Source organism: Anopheles cruzii, chromosome 2 (assembly GCF_943734635.1).
Source record: "Anopheles cruzii chromosome 2, idAnoCruzAS_RS32_06, whole genome shotgun sequence".
Taxonomy (NCBI): domain Eukaryota; kingdom Metazoa; phylum Arthropoda; class Insecta; order Diptera; family Culicidae; genus Anopheles; species Anopheles cruzii.
In genome coordinates this window covers 53834548-53853729 of record NC_069144.1, presented here as the reverse complement: position 1 = coordinate 53853729, position 19182 = coordinate 53834548, and the positions used below count along the sequence as shown (strand labels likewise).

General features: G+C 51.6%; 2 protein-coding genes across 6 annotated transcripts in view; one reads left to right on the top strand and one right to left on the bottom strand.

Moving 5' to 3' along the window:
• Window positions 1-13038, top strand: part of LOC128277756 (uncharacterized) — a 45451-nt gene extending 32413 nt beyond the window's left edge. For all 5 annotated transcript variants that reach the window (XM_053016266.1, XM_053016265.1, XM_053016267.1 and 2 more), the window contains exons 3-7: window positions 10507-10721; window positions 10790-10950; window positions 11021-11251; window positions 11331-11617; window positions 11706-13038. In XM_053016266.1, coding sequence (XP_052872226.1) covers window positions 10507-10721; window positions 10790-10950; window positions 11021-11251; window positions 11331-11617; window positions 11706-12064 — 1253 coding nt within the window. In that variant the 3' untranslated portion in view covers window positions 12065-13038. The remainder of the gene's footprint in view (window positions 1-10506; window positions 10722-10789; window positions 10951-11020; window positions 11252-11330; window positions 11618-11705) is intronic.
• A 188-nt stretch (window positions 13039-13226) lies between these two features.
• On the bottom strand, window positions 13227-18923 carry LOC128277754 (uncharacterized). Its single transcript, XM_053016263.1, has 5 exons — window positions 18796-18923; window positions 17553-18670; window positions 17404-17463; window positions 15229-15459; window positions 13227-15152 (listed from the first exon to the last, which is right to left on the bottom strand). Exons 1-5 carry the CDS (start codon window positions 18810-18812, stop codon window positions 14542-14544), a joined length of 2037 nt encoding a protein of 678 aa, XP_052872223.1. The 5' UTR covers window positions 18813-18923; the 3' UTR covers window positions 13227-14541.
• Window positions 18924-19182: the final 259 nt, after the last annotated feature.

Here is a 19182-nt window from a genome sequence, read left to right as displayed (position 1 = left end):
CAGTGGGAAATTAATGCAGAAAATGGATTGTTTCGTGTGGCCATTCTGACGGTTTCGATCGGTTGCGATCGTTAATTCAGAACGGTTCAGAACGGTTGCTCCTAACAGTAGCCGGGCGAAGTGCCAAGGTCAACCAACCCGGCGCAGAACTGTTTGAACGAGTTTAAATTCTGCCCCCACCCAACCAAAAGAAAGTGCCCACGAAGTGTGAACGCTTAAAGAACGCCCAATTAGAAGGAACGAGTTCATTAGAAGCGCACCGGGGCGCTGGCTCATTATATTTAAGCCCTTGCCTGCAAGGAGAAGAACGGGAGCGGGTGAAGGGTGAACGGTTTCGCTTGGGCGATCCACTTCTCACCCGTTCATCGAAATACCGGACGGCTTTTGGTAGCTTATGAAACTCGAAACACTGAGCGCGGACGCACCAGGGACGACGTAGAATTCGGCTTCGAAGCACGTTCGTAGCCAGTAACGTTCCGGAGGTGGTCCATCCCTTCGTACTTCGCACTCTGTAATCAACTGTAAACGGCACCATCGACCGCCACCGCACAATTGGACGCACGAGCTGATTGGGCGCTATCTTCAAGCACAGGAAAGAAAACCTTCAGCAATCGAAACGTATCATCACCGAGAGTTCAATCGAAACGGATCGCAGCCCGGTAATGATGGGGTTCTATTGCGCCCGGCCGGCCACAAACGTTCTAACTACCGCCGAGGGTGCCGTACTGCTGCCGGGCTTCACGTTCCACCCGGCGAAGGTTATTGGCATAGGCTTCAACTTTGCTAATTAGTCACCTCAACACCCCGGGAGCCTGGCGTGCGAGCGGGGGTTGCAAAAACAAACATTCCGCACCCACAAGACGGAGGGCGCATAACCACGTCAGCATAACCACGTCAGCACATCATAACACGGGTGCCATTTGCACTTGCTGCTCGGAGGTTCGTTGACGCCCCGAAGGCTACGCCAAGTCCGTGGTTTTATTTGTTTCAGAACGTTCCTCCTCTCTCTGTCGGCCGCCCGGTGCGTCAAGAACGGTAGCTAATTATGTCGATTATCTGTGGGATCTTCGGTGCAGAGGCATCACATCACTTTGGCCAGTTGGTTTTCGTTTTAATGTTTGCAATTAGCCAGCGTGCAAACACATTTTTCCAACCCAACCGTTCTTGCGACGCGAACAGAACGAGGCTCGCATGTCAGGGTGGCCCTGGCCGGTGGGTGCGTGTGCGGTGTACGATAAAAAGAAGTTGTTTCGAGGTCGGTGTGCATAACGAAGAGTAAATAAACTCAACAATCGGCCATTAAGGTCCTGTGAGCAAACACACTGACTGGGCGTCGTTTTACTCTTTTTCCTTCGCAATCTGAGCTACCAATTTGGGGATGATGACTACTAAATGTCAAGAAATAGAATTTAAAGAATACTGAGTAAAATACTTAATGTCACCTCCTTTCATCTCACGAATACATTAAGTTTACTGCCAAAAACAATCGCGGTGTGGTGGTGTTCTCTCGTGGTTTTCCCGAAACAACGCTCACACGCGGCCCATTAGAGGTGTCAGGAAGTTAAACACACAGGAGATGGTTTTCGCCCTCGGATGGCACACCTCCGCGGGTGGTCAAAGCATCTTCCTAGCAGCCCATCCGACACACCGGCGGACGCGCGAACCGTTAAAACGACATTCGGAAACACGAGAAACATGTTACTCAATTTGTTCTAGCACACCTTCGAGCACACACACACACACGGGCGAAGGAAATGGCCATGTCATTTGCAAACAAATCGCCCCCTGCCTCACACTCGCCTCGCCTGATTCTTTCCTGAAAACAATTCTCCATAACCGTTAAAATAGAGAATCTGGCATCATCATCATCATCAACCAGCTCCACATCCGGTATCGAGGTTCGGCCACCCGGTCGGGAGTTGGTGCTGGAACGATACTGGTGTTGTGCCTCACTCGTAGCCATCGGTGGCCACCGCAAACTAGTGCCCGAAAACCGACGGCCGGCGGTGGCTTCTTCCGCACGATCGGCAAGGGGTATCGGCGTTCTGCTGAAGCTAATCGGTTTCGACTTGATCGGCTTTATGGCCGATTGTTCCCCGGCATCGCCATCGGGCGGAGGAGAGGGGATGGCGGACTTTATGGACTGTCCGTGCGCATAATTTTCAAACGGGCTCGCCAACGGGTTCGTGGCCCGGGATCAGATTCACGAAACACCGGGGCACGGCGAAGGGAATTTATGCGCAAACACACAGGATGTAGTACCGCCGCCGCCACCGGTCGCTGGCCGCGTGTTGATGCAACGTGACGCGAGTAGGTGCCGGTGCGCCCGGATCGGATTCGGTGGCGAAACGTGGAATGCAAAGTATGCATTCATATGGCACATGCCTTTATGCACATCGGCATCGCAATTGGCTATCGACGCGGCTTCTCGGGGTATGCTAATGGACCGACTAATCGTATTCGCATTTTTCACGCCAACCAGTGGCGAATCGTCGGCCGTCTGGGTACATACGATGTCGCAAGACGAATGACAGAAAATGTTTTTTCAATTCTTGATTCGTTACGTCATCCGTTTCGTTCGGTTCGGCATCCAGGTTCGAATCATATTTAATAGAGATTAAGCACAAATTAATCGGAGCATAATATTTGATCATTTTAAACGTTTTTTTTCTTCATCTGAACAAATGATTATAAATCTAATTGATACACAAACATCATTTAAAAAACAAACACTTAGTTCGATGAAGTGGACTTTATTCTTTTACACACAATAGTTGTTTCATTGATTGGTTTAATATTTGTATCGTATGCTTATTATTGGCTTGCAATTTGTGTTTTAAAATATGTAATTACTACAATAGCATCACATTTTGTCGAATTTATTTATTTGCTGGAAGCCCTGTTTACAATTTCTTAGTATAGAAACAATACTGCAGCAGCGTTCTTTAAGGAGCAAAAATCTTCATTACGGTTTGCAACACATTTCAATGGGCTGGTATCATTCCATCATCATCATCAGCCGCATGGTGCTGCATTAGCCAAGCGTTCTCCACATTACCCATAACGGTCAGCGTGCAGCGTGAAGCATCTTCTTCACTGCACGCCGGCAAAACGGTTATGATATCCGTTCCGTACGATCCTCCGCCATTAAATCGGCAGTTCCATTCCACGTTGGTGCTCGAATCATCTCATCTTCATCACAAGAGGGAACAAAAACTCTCGCTTAGAAACGTAATAACGGAACGGGCGCGCGCGCGCCGGTGACTGCCAGACGGAGAAAGTTTACAACCAACTCCAGCCCGGGGCAAGAGTCTAGAAATAAACAGGAAAGTAAAAAAAAGTAACAGTCCTGGCTCGAGAACAAACAGAAATAACGAGATTGAAAAGGTGGCGAAAAAAATCGCACCCCACCCGGCGGCGGCGGTGGCATCCCATGGGAAAATTCTCAACCACATTTCCATAGCGAGCACAGAACGGGCCGGCCGGCCAAAGTGGCAATCAGAGAAGGCAGCAAAAAACAAACACACCCAGAGAGCAACGACGTCAATGGCATCGGGTGAAAACAAAACCATTAACAACCGTTTCCTCACCCTTTTTTTTCGCGCCGTCCGCTTCTTGGAAAATTTCTCGGAACCGGCCTTGCTGTGGGGGTCCAAGAAACTTTCATTGGAAGAGGTACTGGCACCGTCCACGTCTCGGGCGAGTTCAAGAATCTCCGGATCCGATGCAAATGAAAAAAAAACCGGACAACGAATAGAAACCCCCCGAGGAGGTCAGATCCTGCTCGATTACCGGAAGGAAACAATCGGTTCGGCGGTCGTAGACATAAAAAACGAACCCGCTGACCCCCTGGATATCGAGACGAAGGGTACCCACGCACAAGGGCGTAGGAAAAAATTGACGACAGGTGAAGAGAATCGCTCGGACTCCTGAGACTCCTGGTCGGTGGCCGGTTAGAATCCCCCTTGCTGCGCATTCTGTCGGGAAATTATGCTCCATTCTCAGGCACTAAGGCACTTTTTATAGCATTCCACACACACACAAAGCCGGCCTTCCGCCGTTTGGTCATTGACCAGCAACCATCGTACGAACTATTTTCTAGCCTCAAGACCTAGCGCGGCGAGCACGTGCGGTGAGCGGTGGGACTGCTAATTCCGGCAGATATTGGCAAGTACGTATTACCCGCTGTTCTGCACAGCTGTCGGGCTGGCTGGCGTATTTTCGGCCCATTACGCAATCTGAATTTGCTCGGTTCGCCATTGGTGAGATAATGAAATTTACTGCAACTACAGCGATCGGTGCATTGACTGCCAGCCATCGCTCAGCATCTTGTGCCTTCAGCAAAAGGCATCACTAAGAGGTCTCGTTGTGGGTTTCACTTACTTTTAAAATAAACGCGAAGAACTTCTTAAGCAAATAAAGGTAATTTAAATATATGCATGCGACAATGCGTCGCGCGAATCCATAAATTCGTTTTAAATTCGACAGTCAAACATCCTGTTGGCGAACGATTGCTTGAAAATAGGTAGAGATAGAGAGATGGCCGTGCCGAACACTTTTAATAATTATGGGTTTGGAATCTTTTTAAACGGACAGACTACACAAACTGCATAGGACTCATCCTTAGACGCAATAAAGATGGTCGTTGCAAGGGATTTGCATTCTCCATTGCAGAGAATTTATCCCGAGAAGCGATTTTAATTTGAATGAAATTAGAATCGATGCTTAGGAGCCGATAAAAAATTTCATTTAATCGCTGTAGAAAGCTCATTAGATGGGAACGAGAATCATCTTTCAATAAAGAGAAGAAATTGGAAAACGAAATGTTTCGTTTCCGTTCTGAGAGTTCCAGTTCGGGAATTTAATTGCCTCACTGTGTGCACGTTGCAAAGGAAGTACCAATCCATGATCATGATCCAATTAGATCACATTTATCCACAACACGCGGTCATCGGCGCTCATCAGAATCGAACCATATTCTAATCGCTGGTAACGCCGGTAATTACTGACTGCAAATTGCTTCATCCCGTGATTGTTTCTCCCATGCGCGTCCGATCACGATCCGTGCGTGATCACGCTAAATAACGAGCCAACGAGCAGCGCGCCCCATTTAATTAGTATCATTGGCGGCTTCCCATCGCCAACCTGATGATTGCCGTAATCAAACACCTTCACCGGGCACCTTACCGGGCACCAATTATCGATCTCCCGTGGGACCCGCCATCATCTTATCGGCTCTCGCACCGGGCTAATTGATAATGCGCCCAACATGGCGTCCAAGGTCGGGTACGGGTGGGCTTCGTGGCCGGCGGAGCATAATCACCCATGTTAATTAGGTGGCCCTCGGCCAGGCCAGGTACTAGCGCTGCCAGAGCTCAATGGGAGGCCACCCCACCGTGGCCAATTTGCATAAACGTATGCATCGCGAATTCATGGGCATCGGTTACGGTGAGAAGAAACAGCCTTAGGGAGCCCACTTTATGCTGACCACCCACCACGGGGCCCCGGGTTTTTTCGACGGAATGCACCCCCATTGGGTGGGCATATTTCACGCGTGCCGAAGCGTGCAGCCCTGTTTCGGTGGCATCGCTAATAAGCTGGCTGAGCCGGTGCTCGCCGGTGAATCGACGCGGACGCGTAATGAGATCACCACTGATGATGATGATGATGGATGCTCTTCACCTCGGCTTGCTTGGATGCTGTTTAGTGTTTGGTGGGGCAAATGTGAGGCAAGGAAGAAACAAAACACAATCACACACAGTACGAGGTGATCTACTTTTCCCTCTAACCCTCAAACTGGACCGATCCGACCCACCGGCCGGCCGGTCCGGTGGTATCACGCTCGATAACGTACGCCGAGGGGGCGCACCCCATTTCGGGGCGGGGGGTCAGTAGCACAAAGTTTGGCATGCAAAGATGATGACCTTTTTTGCCGCTGCCCCATCGGCTGACCCAGAGCCGGCGAAAGCGCACAAAACTAGGCGGACTAGTGCCCGGCGAGCGATTTTCGGGCTTTGTTTCCGAGCGCCCAGCGAATCCGAAGCCGAGGTGGAAAATCGATCAATCAACGCTGATTAAATTATACCAATTTCCGCTGGGAAGAGAAAACACGAATGGACGCTCCCAGGTGGGAGGGCATCATTTATAAGCCGTCCGCGGCGAGGAGCGCAATTGCGCTATCGAAAGACAGCAACAAAAGCGACGAACCTGAGATTTTATCAGCTCCACGGCCTGGCCCCTTTACGGCGGAGTTAAATAATTTCTACCAAAATCAGTGACCTCGGGTTCACGCGAGGATCAAACTGCACGGCGAGGAGGCCACTGTTGCATCCGAGATCGCCCACTTCACTAATCGGCTTATCCTACATTTCGCTTTTCTATTTTCGGCTTCGGCGAATGGTCGCCGCTGGGCTCGCCTCAAGCCCTGAGAAAACGGTGTAAGGAAAGCGCTGCCTCCGGCTCATCACCATAACGACGAGCCCCGGGAGCACCCTGATCTACCCCCTTCCCGGGGTAATCCGGCTACAATTAGCCCTAATCGGCCGCACGTCCGGAAGTACCGGACGCTGGAATGCAGCCCGCGAGCCCATCTTCATGGTTTGGTGGAGGATTTTCACTTCCCCAGATTAGCACGCAAATTAGGGAGCAGCCTCGGCGCAGGTTGCCGATGACGTGCCGAGTGAAAACTCGATGGCTCGACCCGAAAGCGGCGTCATTGTGGTTCGACGTGGAGAAAAGTAGTCCACTTCGGACCCGCGGCTGGGATCGGTGGCCGACCGCCAGCCGCGGTTCAATCAAAGCGTCAGGAAACCTAAAAACAGGACACCTTTCGTACGTAACTCATTAGCGTGGGCTTGGAGTTTGGAGATCAAACGATCTGGTTACCATAAAAACGTTGCCCCGTGGAGTCGCTCGTTGCCACTGGATCGGCTGCATTATTCGGAGAACCGATTACCGATCGCCGCGGGGCGATCTGTTTCTGACAGATTTGTCGGACGAACAATTATTTCTCGCGTGGGAACCAACGAGAAAGTCTTTGGCACCGAGCGAACTATGGGCAACCGAAAAAAGTTTGAGGTGTTTTTGAAGGATTTGTTCCTATTTTTTGCCAAAACTAACGAAATGTCATACGAAGAAGAAAAAAATGTGGAGTACAGATTAGTTTCGAATAAAGTTCTGTTAAAGCAGTGCGTCGGAAAGAATGCAATTAAAAGATTGGGATTGGGTTTATTTGTTAATTTTTGGAAGAATTTTTCACAGAGATTGCTCCTACTTCGGATATTTTACAGACCTTCTGGTAAAGAAAAGAGAATTGTTTCACAAGCAATTTTGAAGCAATTCATCACGATCGTCACTAAATCACTCTAGTGAGTCGTAAAACCACACTCGGTAACTCCAGTCCCCAAATTGCATCTTCCCGACAAAGACGCCGGTTGTGTCATTTTAATATCCTCTCCGTCCCGACATGTACGGGCGGGGTTCGGGTCTTTTGATCTTCCACAGCGCACCATGGGCATGGGGCGATCACAGAAAATTATTGCTTCAATCAACCCGCCGTGGGCCAAGGGAACGAAACAAATTGAAGCGACACCCCAAGCGGCAAAGGCCAGCGCCGAAAAGCGGATTAGATGGCCCCGGTCTCCACGGGTGGGGAGTAAGAAATCATACCGATCACCGACGCCCACCGATTGTGGGTCACAAAACCGAAGCCTAATTTCCATTTCCATCAGCCAGCGCGGCGCGAACCGATGATTCACCCGGCTCGGTGCAGTTTCGGTGCTCGGTTCACTTTGCTCATATCCCAGCATCCCGGGGCCAGAAACGCCCGAAATTCAAATGCCGGGAAATCTCACTTTCTTGCACGCCGTTCCCGATCGCGCCGCGGAATGGGGGCCAGTGGTACCGGGCTTGGGTTTCCTGGTCAACATTAATTGCAGGGTTTTTTTTTTCTTCCTATTTCGAACCGGCACCGGCCAGCCCTCCAGTTTTCAGATATGCTTTCACTCGCCGCATCCGGGACACCGGTACCGGAATATGGCCGCAAAATTGAACTAATTTATTTTTCTAGAGCAATTACAACCGATCATGATCGATTGCGCTAGAAAACAACATTACGCTCGGCCCGGCTCGGCTCGGAAGCGCACGGGAAAGATTCAAACAGATTCCACCGCCCGGCGGCCAATGTCGGCGCACACACGGTTGCGCAAGAAGTGTGTAATGGCCGATAGCTCGGCTTCTCGGCCCGCTGCACTTGGCCCGGACGACCCAATAGTGGGCCTCGCCGCACACACGTAATCTGTCAGAGGGGCCGTACCGTACCGACGTGTGCCGCACATGTTGTGCGCTTGGCCATTTCTGGGACAAAGCCAGCCATCGGCGGCGGCCGCGACGGCGCAATGGTGGCGTTTATTCGATTACCGTATCCGGCATCTTTCCGGCATCTGGGGCAGATAATTTGATGTTTGGTGCGTCCCCGAAACCCCGGCCCGGAAACTCCGGCTGACGGGCCGGCCTACAATCGATGGTACAGGTCGTCGAACCGTATTGGCAGGTCGCCCATGCCGCGGCGATGAGATGATGATAAGGTCATCAATTGAAGATCGACTGGTGAAAATCGGCAACGCATCGGCGTTTCGCCATACTGCCGACTGGCGACATTCCGTCCGACTCCGCACTTGCAGCAATCAAACCGAAGTTGGGAACCGGGACACGTCGGGAGCAACTTTTGTTGCAGCAAATTGGAGAACGGGAATTAACGGTACCGTTCGAGAACGCACCGTGCGCAATCATTCTTAATTTATCTTCATTCCTCCTTCTGTTCGCTTTTGCAGTCAACCGAGGAGACGACTGTCGACATTTGAACGCCGTGATGACGTCGTGTCTTCGAACGTTATCTGCAACGGCGATCCAGATGGGTGCAACGGTCGTTCCGACAATATCTTCCGACAGTGGAATTTTGATGAGAGCTTGGATTCTTTTGATTCCACCCAACAATTTAACTCTACATTACTATAAAGAAAACATCGATTAACCCAAGTAGAATTTCTATTTATAATCTGAGGACAATTGAAGATATAAATGAGTGACATGGGATTACAAACGTCAATAGGCTCACACTATTTACAATTAACTTCTTACCTACGATCATACAAACGAAACATCCGTTCATCAAGAAGAAGTTACGGACAAACGTAAAACAATAATAAAAATTGCACAAATAATAAGCAACAAGAATGCGAAAAATGGGAAAATAAACAAATGAAACGTTCAATAGAAAGGAACATAAACATGAACAAATGCCAATCAATTAAGTCAATTATTGTAACCCTCATTTTATGTAATAACAATTTAGTCTATAATATTTAATCGCATTATCGTTTTCGAAATTAATCGAGAACGCGGGGCAAACGCGGCCAGCAATCAGCTCCGTTATAGGTCAAACAATTTCTTCGAATATCGTCATCAATCACACCGTCGTGAGCGGTCGTGCCTTAATCTGCTGAAAGATAGATCCGTCGATAGCGGCCGACCACATACCGCCGGTGGATATCATTTACTACGTAACGTTTCCTCGTGAGCTCTTGTCGGTACAAAATGTTCAGCCATCAGCTTTTAATTCAATCACCTTTCTCCGACGCGATCCTCAGCAACGCAACGTGCACAGAGGCGCACGATAAATCGTCCGGGCACCGTTCGGGCGCGTGACACTATCACGCCGACGCCTCGGGAACCCCCCCTTACGCCCGGCACGGAAGCATAAATCTTCAATGGGCCGATACATGGGAACGATTATGCTTCGCCCCGACGCTCCGATGACGGGGCTCCGGACAAGTTTCCCACTCAGCACGCTCCCTTCGTGTTAGGCCCTCGCCGCAGACGTTGAAAGCAGCGCGCAGAAGGTGATGCGCTAATAGGCGCCTCGGAAATGGCGGCCCATTAGCACCTAGGAAGGGCCGTGCGCACGCCAAGAACGGGGTGATCGCCGGCCGGCACCACCTCGGGAGTGCGTCTGTGCAGAGGAGCATCCCAAGCTGCAGTCTTGGTGTTTGATTGGGCTTCACAGCGTGTGAAGGATGCTATAATAATAATTATAAATCCTTTCTCTTCTGCCATCGAAGAGCCACCGAGCATCGCACCCGCTGTCCCGCGGTCGGCCAATTAACCATTGGAGACGCAATCTGTTTCTAATTCAAATATTTATGATAATCGTATGGGACCCCGAAAGGAGGTTGGAATTCTACGTGCCACCCGAACGGCGCACTGCGGTGCACATGCGGTCTACCAGTGGCTAATTAATGTGGGAACCTACGGCATGATCACAAAATTGTTTCCAAAACTGTGGATAATTGGTGCACCTCTATCATATCGAATAAGCTGAAAACAGTCCATCATTACAACAGTACCCATAAAAGCAATATTTAGCTTTACAGTTCGGCTTTAGTCTACTTAAATCCGATGAAATTTCATTGTCCTAATGTGACCCCGTTTTGTTTCTTCATCTTCTAGCAACCCACAAGGTAACGTGCGCCGATGACACGATGCGAGTGGACGTCGCCCTGCCGTCGAGCAACTTTTCCCAGGAGTTCGTGTATCTCGATGGCATGAAAGGCTACCCGGATCCCAAGTGCCGGCCAGCGATACGCGAAAACCTGGCCGTGTTCGAGCTGTCCCTGACCAACATCTACGACTGCGGGGTGACGCGTGTAATCAACCAAATTACGGTATGCCCGAAAAGGCGCATTCAAACCCGAACCGAAAGTTTCATGCCTCCATCACTCATTTACTGCAGGGCAAAAAAGTGTTCTACCATCGGATCATTGTCGAAGGCGAACAGGAGTCGGGCAAGGAGATCGTGAGCGTGAAGTGCATCACGGCCGGGCCGAGCTACAACGTGACGACTCACGGTATCGTCAAGCGAGACGTGCTCCCGCCTGGCTTCCAGGAACCGGAGTAAGTAGACACGCTTCGCTTCGGCTCACCGTTTGCATGAGAATCACGCACAAATCGTTCGCACATCCAGGGACCTCGAAATAACGACCTCCATCACGGAGAACGCTCCGGAACCGTCGCTCGGAATCGCCATCCGGCAGGGTGACAAACTGGTGTCGGGCGATCTGAACGTCAGCCCCGGGGCGCACCTGCAGATGGAGATCTTCCTCGATAACCGTTCGGCACCGATCTACGGTCTCGGGGTGAACTACATGCTCGTGACGGACACCAAGTACCAGGAGGAGACCATCATCTTCAACGGGTTAGTTGCCAGCAGTACGGGGTTCGCCACGCACAGCGATGCAGTATTAACACTGTCCGGTGTCCGGTGTCTTCCACAGCTGCTCGGTGGATCCGTATCTGTTCGAAAACTTCAACACCATCGACGGTGACCTGCTGGCGGCCAAGTTCCGTGCGTTCAAGTTTCCCGAATCCACATACGTCCAGTTCCGCGGAACGGTCAACGTGTGTGTGGACCGCTGCAAGGGTGTGATCTGTAGCAACGGCCAGACCGCCTTCGGGCGCCGTAAGCGCGAAGTGAGCCAAGTACCGGCCGATCCGAACAAAATCTACGAAGTGACGATGACCACCTTCATCAAGGTGAACTACGACGAGAACGCTGACCAAAGTAAGGGGCTGCAGGGGTTGAGGGCAAACACTTGCCACTGGGAAACAGCCGGAAACAGCTAGCATCATGTTCTTTCTCCGTCCCACAGAGACCGTGTCGGAGATCGATCAGAAGATACGCCAGCTGAAGCTCACCAACCAGAAGCTGGCCCGGAACAGCCGTGCGGGGAACGTGTTTGAAAGCATTCACGTTCCGGCGCGTGCACCAGATGCGGACCAATCGGCGGTCATGTCATCGCCCGCCCCGGCACCGCCAGTGGCCGACAACGAGAACGCTAAGGTCGAAGAAACGATCCTGTTCCGGGAAGTGATCACCCGACAGGAGGCAGCGTTCGACGAGGGTACCACCGATGATGCCAGCGGAGCCAACCGGCGGAACCAGCATCCGGTTACTCTCGCGGCCGTTCTACTACTTCTCGGTGCGGCGCTATCTTCTTTGCGCCATTGAAATGCCACGATCATCACGATTTCTGCAACACCACGATCATGGCGAACTAACAGAATCGAAACCCGCGCAATGCAGTGGCACTTCCGTACGGCGTATCTCGTGCAATTGTGGAGCAGATCGGAATCGGGTTGAAATCGTTTGGAGCGGAGAACCACGAACACAAGCAATGTAAATAGACTAAACTAATCGGCACGAAAAGCTTCTACGGGACAGCAGCTTTTAGTTTTAGCAGGCAGCTTTTAGACTTATAGGCTACGCCGTTGACAGTTGGCCAGAGAGTACGACAAATTAGTGACTAACACATGCGACGAACGTTGGCGTTGTTTGAAAAACGAGGAAGGTGGCGTTCGGCGGTGCACATGTAATAATTTATCACCACCCACTGACGAGAATGCATTTTCACCGGTCATCGATTCGAAATCGTTTCAAACCCGAGCGGGAGGATAACACAGAAACCGGTGCAAACGGTGCAACCGGAAACGAGCGCGTGGCTTAACTTTTAAATTGTAACAACGCAACGCACTTGCGCAGCTTATAGGGTAGGGAACTGATCGGTGGTAAAGGGCTGTGCGATCGCAAGCAGCACCTTTGGCGCCGAGTACGATAAGAGTATGCTAGTCTAATTACGGTTTAACTGAGCGGAGCAAAGAACTGAAACTAGAGGGAAAGAGAGAGACGAGCGTAACACGTTGGATCTAAGCGACCAGCAGGGCTTTGGGGTTTAGTACCAGGCAAGACATCAGCGATCGGTGCGTAAGATTTGAACTGGAGCACGGTATCACACGGTAGAAAAAAGATTGCTTTCCACTACTAATCTTACCGCCAGTGGCGAAAACGCGGTCAAACGGCAAGAGTAGCGCGCGGTGGCGCTGAAACGTGCCTAGATGCGACCGCGCTAACTTATCGACTAACGGAAACAGAAATGTGAAAAACTTTGGTGAACACAAGCGAACTAGACAATAAATCTAACAGTAAACACTAAACGTACGGACCCTATTCAAGCTTCCAACCGAAGGGAAGGGATGAAAGAAATCGTATTTATTGATCGCGATCGGAGAGTCGGAGAAGGTGCACGTGTTTTGAATATGTAGCTCTTACGCTTAAACTCTTAAACTCCACCGTCTTAAAATACATCGTTACACATTCGTACATTTATTCATATCGAAACATGTTATGTTAGATAAAAGTAAACATACAAGTAGTCAAACCGTTTCAAACATTTCCCGTTCTCCTTCCCAGCATACGCAGTTTGCTTCCGTTTCCTTCCGAAACAGCATCATGGCGGATTCGGTTCCCTCTCGTGTTTTCGGACCCCTTAATTCCTATTTCGCTTGTTTCCAACCTATGTGCTAGGGTGTCGAATTAAAAAAACATAACTTTTAATGCTGGTTATTTACTGCACTACTTCTAAACATACAAAAACGGTGTTGCTTGTAGTTGCTGAAACCCCAGTGCCGTTCAAGGGTTCTGAGATAGTAAAACGGGGCACGTACAAAAGTAACTGTGAGGGCAGCAGGACGCCAAAGCAACGGCAACAACCAGTCAACTTATTATCAGCGTCCTGTTGACTGTCTCGCCTCTCTCTCTCTCTATAGTGCTCTCTCTTTTCCCTCTCTCTCTCTCTCTCTCTCTCTGATTCTATCTGTCTCTCTATCTCTCTCCGTCTTTCTCTTGAATATGATTTAATCAAAGCTGTTGACTAAATCACAGTATGCCCGTGTTGCCACATTCACTTCGGGTTGCTTCGGTTGCCGCGCTGAGATTTGAGAGTTCTTACTCCGGAGGGGCTCTTAGGAGAAACCCACAAAATAAGGCTTAATAATGAAAAATGCATGCATCCGTGATCGAACTTCATCTCTAGCTTGGGTTAGCAAAAACATCTCTTTTCTCATCTTCGATTAAATAGGATAATGCATATAAAACTACGTGGCGTGAGTCATCCTTTAGTTTGCGACTCACTAAAAGAACCATTAGTCAATTGTAACGTCTATGCTACTAACTTCATATGCTCTTTCTCGCTTTCCCTCTCCCTCTCTCTATTTCTTCTAAGCTCTCGGGGAACTGTGGCTGTGGCCAGTTTTGTTTTGCGAGTGCCGAAGCGATAAAATTGCACTGGCCACCGACCGTTGCACTAATGTCCACAGGTGAAGTGTAAGGTGGTAGGAATTGATTCGATTGTTCAATTTGCTGCTAATACCTCAAAGATGATTGGGCGACGATTTGATTTGGCCGATAATTCCAGGAAATGGGCCGGAACTGCGAAATAACCCTTTGGTTCATACCCTAAAGTTTTCTCTTTTTTTGTATAAAAAGGTAAGTTCTTCTCGTTCCGCACATTCCCCTTTAAGTTTGTACCTTGACATTCATGACGCGCTGTTTTTGCTGTCGATAGGGTCCTGTGAAGCAGAAGTCAGGCCACTCACGCATCTCACTCGTGCTTCGTCGTTGTATATTTCGCACTGTGGCCACGCCACGCTCTAGTAGCGATCGTACGAAGATTTCCTTCCGTTTCCATTGCTACCGGAACCGTAGCGACGGCCGCCGCCGCCGCCGCCGCCGCCGCTGCGGCTCCGGCTGCGGCTTCGGCTGTGCCGACGGCGGTCGCGATCCCGCTCCCGATCCCGCTCCCTGTCCCGTTCCCTGTCGCGTTCCTTCTCACGATCACCACGGTCCGATCGATTCCGGTCCCGGCTCGGTGATCGCCCGCCATTGCGTTGCTCGCGACCATTGCGTCGCCCAACGGGACTCCGATTTGGTGGGGAGCGCGACGGTTTCCGTGTCACTGGCAGTAAGCGGCGCCTGCTAGGACTACGGCTGCGGCGCGGGCTACGCGGACTGCGCCGGTTATCTCTCGATACACTGCGCCGTCCCACACTCGTTCCCCTGCCCCTGTCCCGGCGGCCCACCGACTGGCGGCGAATCGATCGCGAGCGAGAACGAGACGCGGGTGATCGTCTTCTTTCCGGCAGACGGCCACGAGCGACGGGGGAACGTGACCGGCGCCCGACTGGCGATCGTGATCGGCTGTTGGATCGCGAACGAGAGGAACGTCGTTCGCGTGGATACCGCGAAATCATATGGCGATTACCTAGGAAGACAGAGAGAGAGAGAGAGAACGTCATCCACACGGACACAGTTTGAGGGCCAACCTGCTTGCCCCTTACCTCTGGTTTTGAGCTTCATGTTCGCCAGCTCGACCAGCTTCGGGTTGATAACTTGCTTCGCTTCTTTCAGCACATCGATCAGATCGCGCGCCTTGGCCGCGTTGTTTGGGGTGAAGAAAGTGTACGCCGTGCCCGTGTTGTCGCACCGTCCCGTGCGGCCGATACGATGAATGTAGTCCTCTGACGTGGTTGGAAAGTCAAAGTTGATCACGAACTTTACATCGTCCACGTCTACGCCATTCGAAATGACAGAGGGAGAGAAAGATCGAGAAAAGCATGGTATAAATGTTAGAATCGAATCTGCAGCACAACGTCAACGTCGGTCAACTACAGCATTAGTCGGAGGCTTCCGTACAACACACCCGAACGGGTGCTGACGCACGCTCAAGCGAGCCCTCAAACTGCTCACCCTTTCGTGCCCTTGCGTATCGTGTCACGTGAAAATGGGTTTTTGATAGTGATTTTGGTTGATTGAAAAAATCATAAATGTCGATCGGTCGAATGGATTGTATTATAAACCAAAAAACACAAAGCGATAACGGCGTGAAACCATGAGAAAAGAATAATCAACAAAACAGTCAGTAAAAAGGATCGCGCCGTGGCGAGTAGAATGGCTTCTTGCGTTCATGTTTTCCGTTGTCCGTCTGTCCGCTGACTCCGTAGTGGTACGGGGGGGCCAACGTAGACAAACAGTGTTGCCGTCTGCTTAATGCTACACCGTCTTCTCGCCTTCTTATCGTTTCCGTTCCAGCCGCACGCCGCACGCCGTCCAGCAAACAGCAGCGCGCCACCCTTCAGCGCAATCCCAACGGAGCAACCCGAAGGAGCACAAGAAGAGAAAGGTGCTGTCCAGCGTGGCCGACGACGGCCTTGCCCTGCTTCCTGCCGGGCCAGCGGGAGAGGGTGCAGGTACCGGGTTCGAGAAGTAGCGACGAGGAGCGCCACTACTGTCTGTGGAGCCGATCGTCACCAACGAGGATACCGCCGGCACGAACTGTCGCCGCTACCGCCACCGCCACACACTCCCCAGCTTTGCCGTCCTGTCCTCGAACGGCGAACCCGGCGACGATGGCGCTCGATCCGTAGCACGCCTTCGAGAGGATCCCTTTTCCCGATCATCGCATCATCGCTAAGATGATCCGATTGTTGGTTGCGAAGTCGTGCCCCGTAGTGATGGTGGTGGTAGTGGTGCACGGGAGCAGTAGCAGCAGCAGCGACAGTGCACCAACAGTGAAGAACGGCAAGAGGAAAACGGCCGAGGCAACGTCCGACTGCTCCTAGCCAAGCCAAGGGTGCGGTCGCGATCGCCGGACGAGCGACGTGGAACGCCGTGACATCGGCGTTCGTTGCGTCGATCGCATCGGCTTCCGGTAGTCGGTTTGCTGGCCGCTCTTCGTCACAGCGATGAGGCGCACTCCGCCGGACGACCCACCGCCGTAGCATGATCACCGCACGTTATCGCGTCCGCGGACGACAGACGGGAGAACGGTGCTGGACGATGCACGGCATGGCTGTCTGGTGGCGACGCGGTGCTGGTGGGAACGTAGGGAACGTAGGGCCGGCCACTGGACGCACTGGCCACGTGGCCGTTTGTGAACGACCCCTCTCCTCACCCCGCACCATTTCGCACGCAACGAAACGGCAGCGTCAATTGGTTGGCGTCAATAGTTCTCCGCCAAAACCCAACGCCAGTTCCGCTACCGGGCGCAACGGCCGGGCTGCGGAACCGACGCTTCTCTTCAAGGCAGACGAGATTGTGTGCCTCTGGAAGGATAGAATGGGAGGCCAAGGTTTACTCGTTAGCTTTCGTGAGAAATGGTGTCGGCTAAGTGATAGGCATATGGCATCGGCAGGCACATTCGCATCCCGCCGACGGATGGAGGTCACTGGAAAAAGGGGTTAAATATAATTCAGCTAACGCTACGTACTCCCGTGTCCGGGGAGCCTTCTAGAGTCGATCGGAGCAAGGAGCTAGGGGGGCTCCGCGGCTAGGCCGTTGCATAGGAATCGCAGCGTCTGACCTACCTTAGCTGGCCACTTGCGAAACTGTACCACATTATGATACCTTCCGTCGTGTGCGTTTCTCACTCACTATAAATTGATTCGGTTCTTTGGCAGTGCAAAAATTCTAGTAGCAAAATGCAGAGTACATCAAGCAAAGCGTAAACTACTCACCAAGTCCCCGGGCCGCTACATCGGTTGCAATCAAGATTGGTGTCCTCCCGGTACGGAATGCTGCAAAGGAAACGGGGGGCGGAAAGAGCAAACAAAAACTGTAGGCAGACCACTCCAAAACTAATCCAACCCGCAGCTCATCAACGTACACTTCAGCGTTGAATCGCGCTCGTTTTGCGATTTGTCCCCGTGAATACAGCGGGCTGGCCATCCGTCGCGCTTCACCTTGCGCGTAATGTCGTCGACCCGTTTCTTCGTCTCGATAAAGATAATGGTTTTGCATTCCTTCTCGGCCATTATCTCGCGCAGCAGGATGCTAAGCTTGGCCTCTTTCTCCGACTCCTGGCACACGTCGATAATCTGCAGAATGTTGTGGTTGGCCGCCAGCTTCAGCGAGCCCACGTTGATCTGTGCATAGTCCTTCAAATAGTCCTTCACCAACCGTGCCACCACATCCGGCCACGTGGCCGACCACATCAGCGTCTGGCGGTCGGGTCTGATCTGTTCAATGATTGTGCGTATCTGCGGCTCGAAACCCATGTCCAACATGCGGTCCGCTTCGTCCAGCACGAGGTACGAGCAGCGCCGCAGGTTCGTCTGGTTAGTGGACAGGAAATCAATCAACCGGCCCGGCGTCGCGATGACAATCTCCACGCCATACTCGAGGTCGTCCTGCTGCTTACGCTTTTTGCCACCGCCAAACAGACACGTGTTCTTGTACTTTAGTGCCCGCCCAAAATCGTCGGCCACCTGTTTGATCTGCTGGGCGAGTTCGCGCGTTGGCGACAGGATGAGGGCGATCGGTCCGTCTCCGCGCCGCAAACGCGGCTGCTGGTCGATGTGGATTAGGGCCGGTATCAGGTACGACAGCGTCTTGCCCGAGCCCGTCTTCGCGATGCCCACCATATCGCGGCCGGAAAGGGCAATGGGCCAGCCTTGTGCCTGGATCGGTGTCGGCGTCGTAAAACCGGCGTACCGGAGCTCGTCGATTATTTCCGCCGGAAAGCCACTCTCCTCGAAGGTGAATATCGGGTCCGGCAGCTCACGACCCTTGGTCGTTATCTCCTTCGATCGGCGCCACTCGGAAACTTCGCGCTCCGACCGCCGATAGGTGGCTTTAGAGCGGTACGTTTCCCGTACAACGGTTTCCAGCTTCAGCTGCGACCACTGCACTGGGCGGAGCGACTGTACCTTACCGATCTCGTACCGACTGGCCGGTGGACCTCCACCACGGCCGCGCAGTGGGCTGCGGCTTCGGCTACGTCGCCTGTGTGTCGTGAGAAAAACAGAATTATCGATCGGTGTTAGTATCTACGAGCGGAATCGATCAATGGTCCAATGTTTGCAAACGAAAAGACACATATGCATCCGAGACACAGAACCCATCCTTACCTTCCATTGCGGCTCATCGTGTAACGTGTAAAAATACTCTCCGTAGCTGTTCTCCAACCGAAAAGCGACGAGGCACCGCGCGTTCAGACCAAAACTGCCTTTATTTTCTGATATAACTAGCAAAATTGAAAGAGTTTCTGCGAACCACCGACTTCCTTAGCAAAGAGTTTTCCTTCGCCCTTTGCATTTGCTTCTAGCGAGAAAAACTGTCATCGCTGCACAATTCGGTCGCCATAGTGCCCAATGGTCGTGTACTTTTCTGAAGAACACTCTGGGTACAGCTTTGCAATATTCTCGTTAAAGTCCATAACCCTTTTCGATAAATGCGTATTTCACAAGCTCGTTTTCAGTATTGTTTTCCATTCAATGCTAATCGAATCAATATCT

Bases quoted from the DNA above. Each gene is read 5' to 3' on its own strand.
- LOC128277754 (XM_053016263.1), bottom strand. The intron at 17,464-17,552 runs GTACGTTGATGA...TTTCCTTTGCAG, and splicing joins GCGCGATTCAACGCTGAAGT to CATTCCGTACCGGGAGGACA. The intron at 15,460-17,403 runs GTGAGTAGTTTA...CGAATGGCGTAG, and splicing joins TGTAGCGGCCCGGGGACTTG to ACGTGGACGATGTAAAGTTC.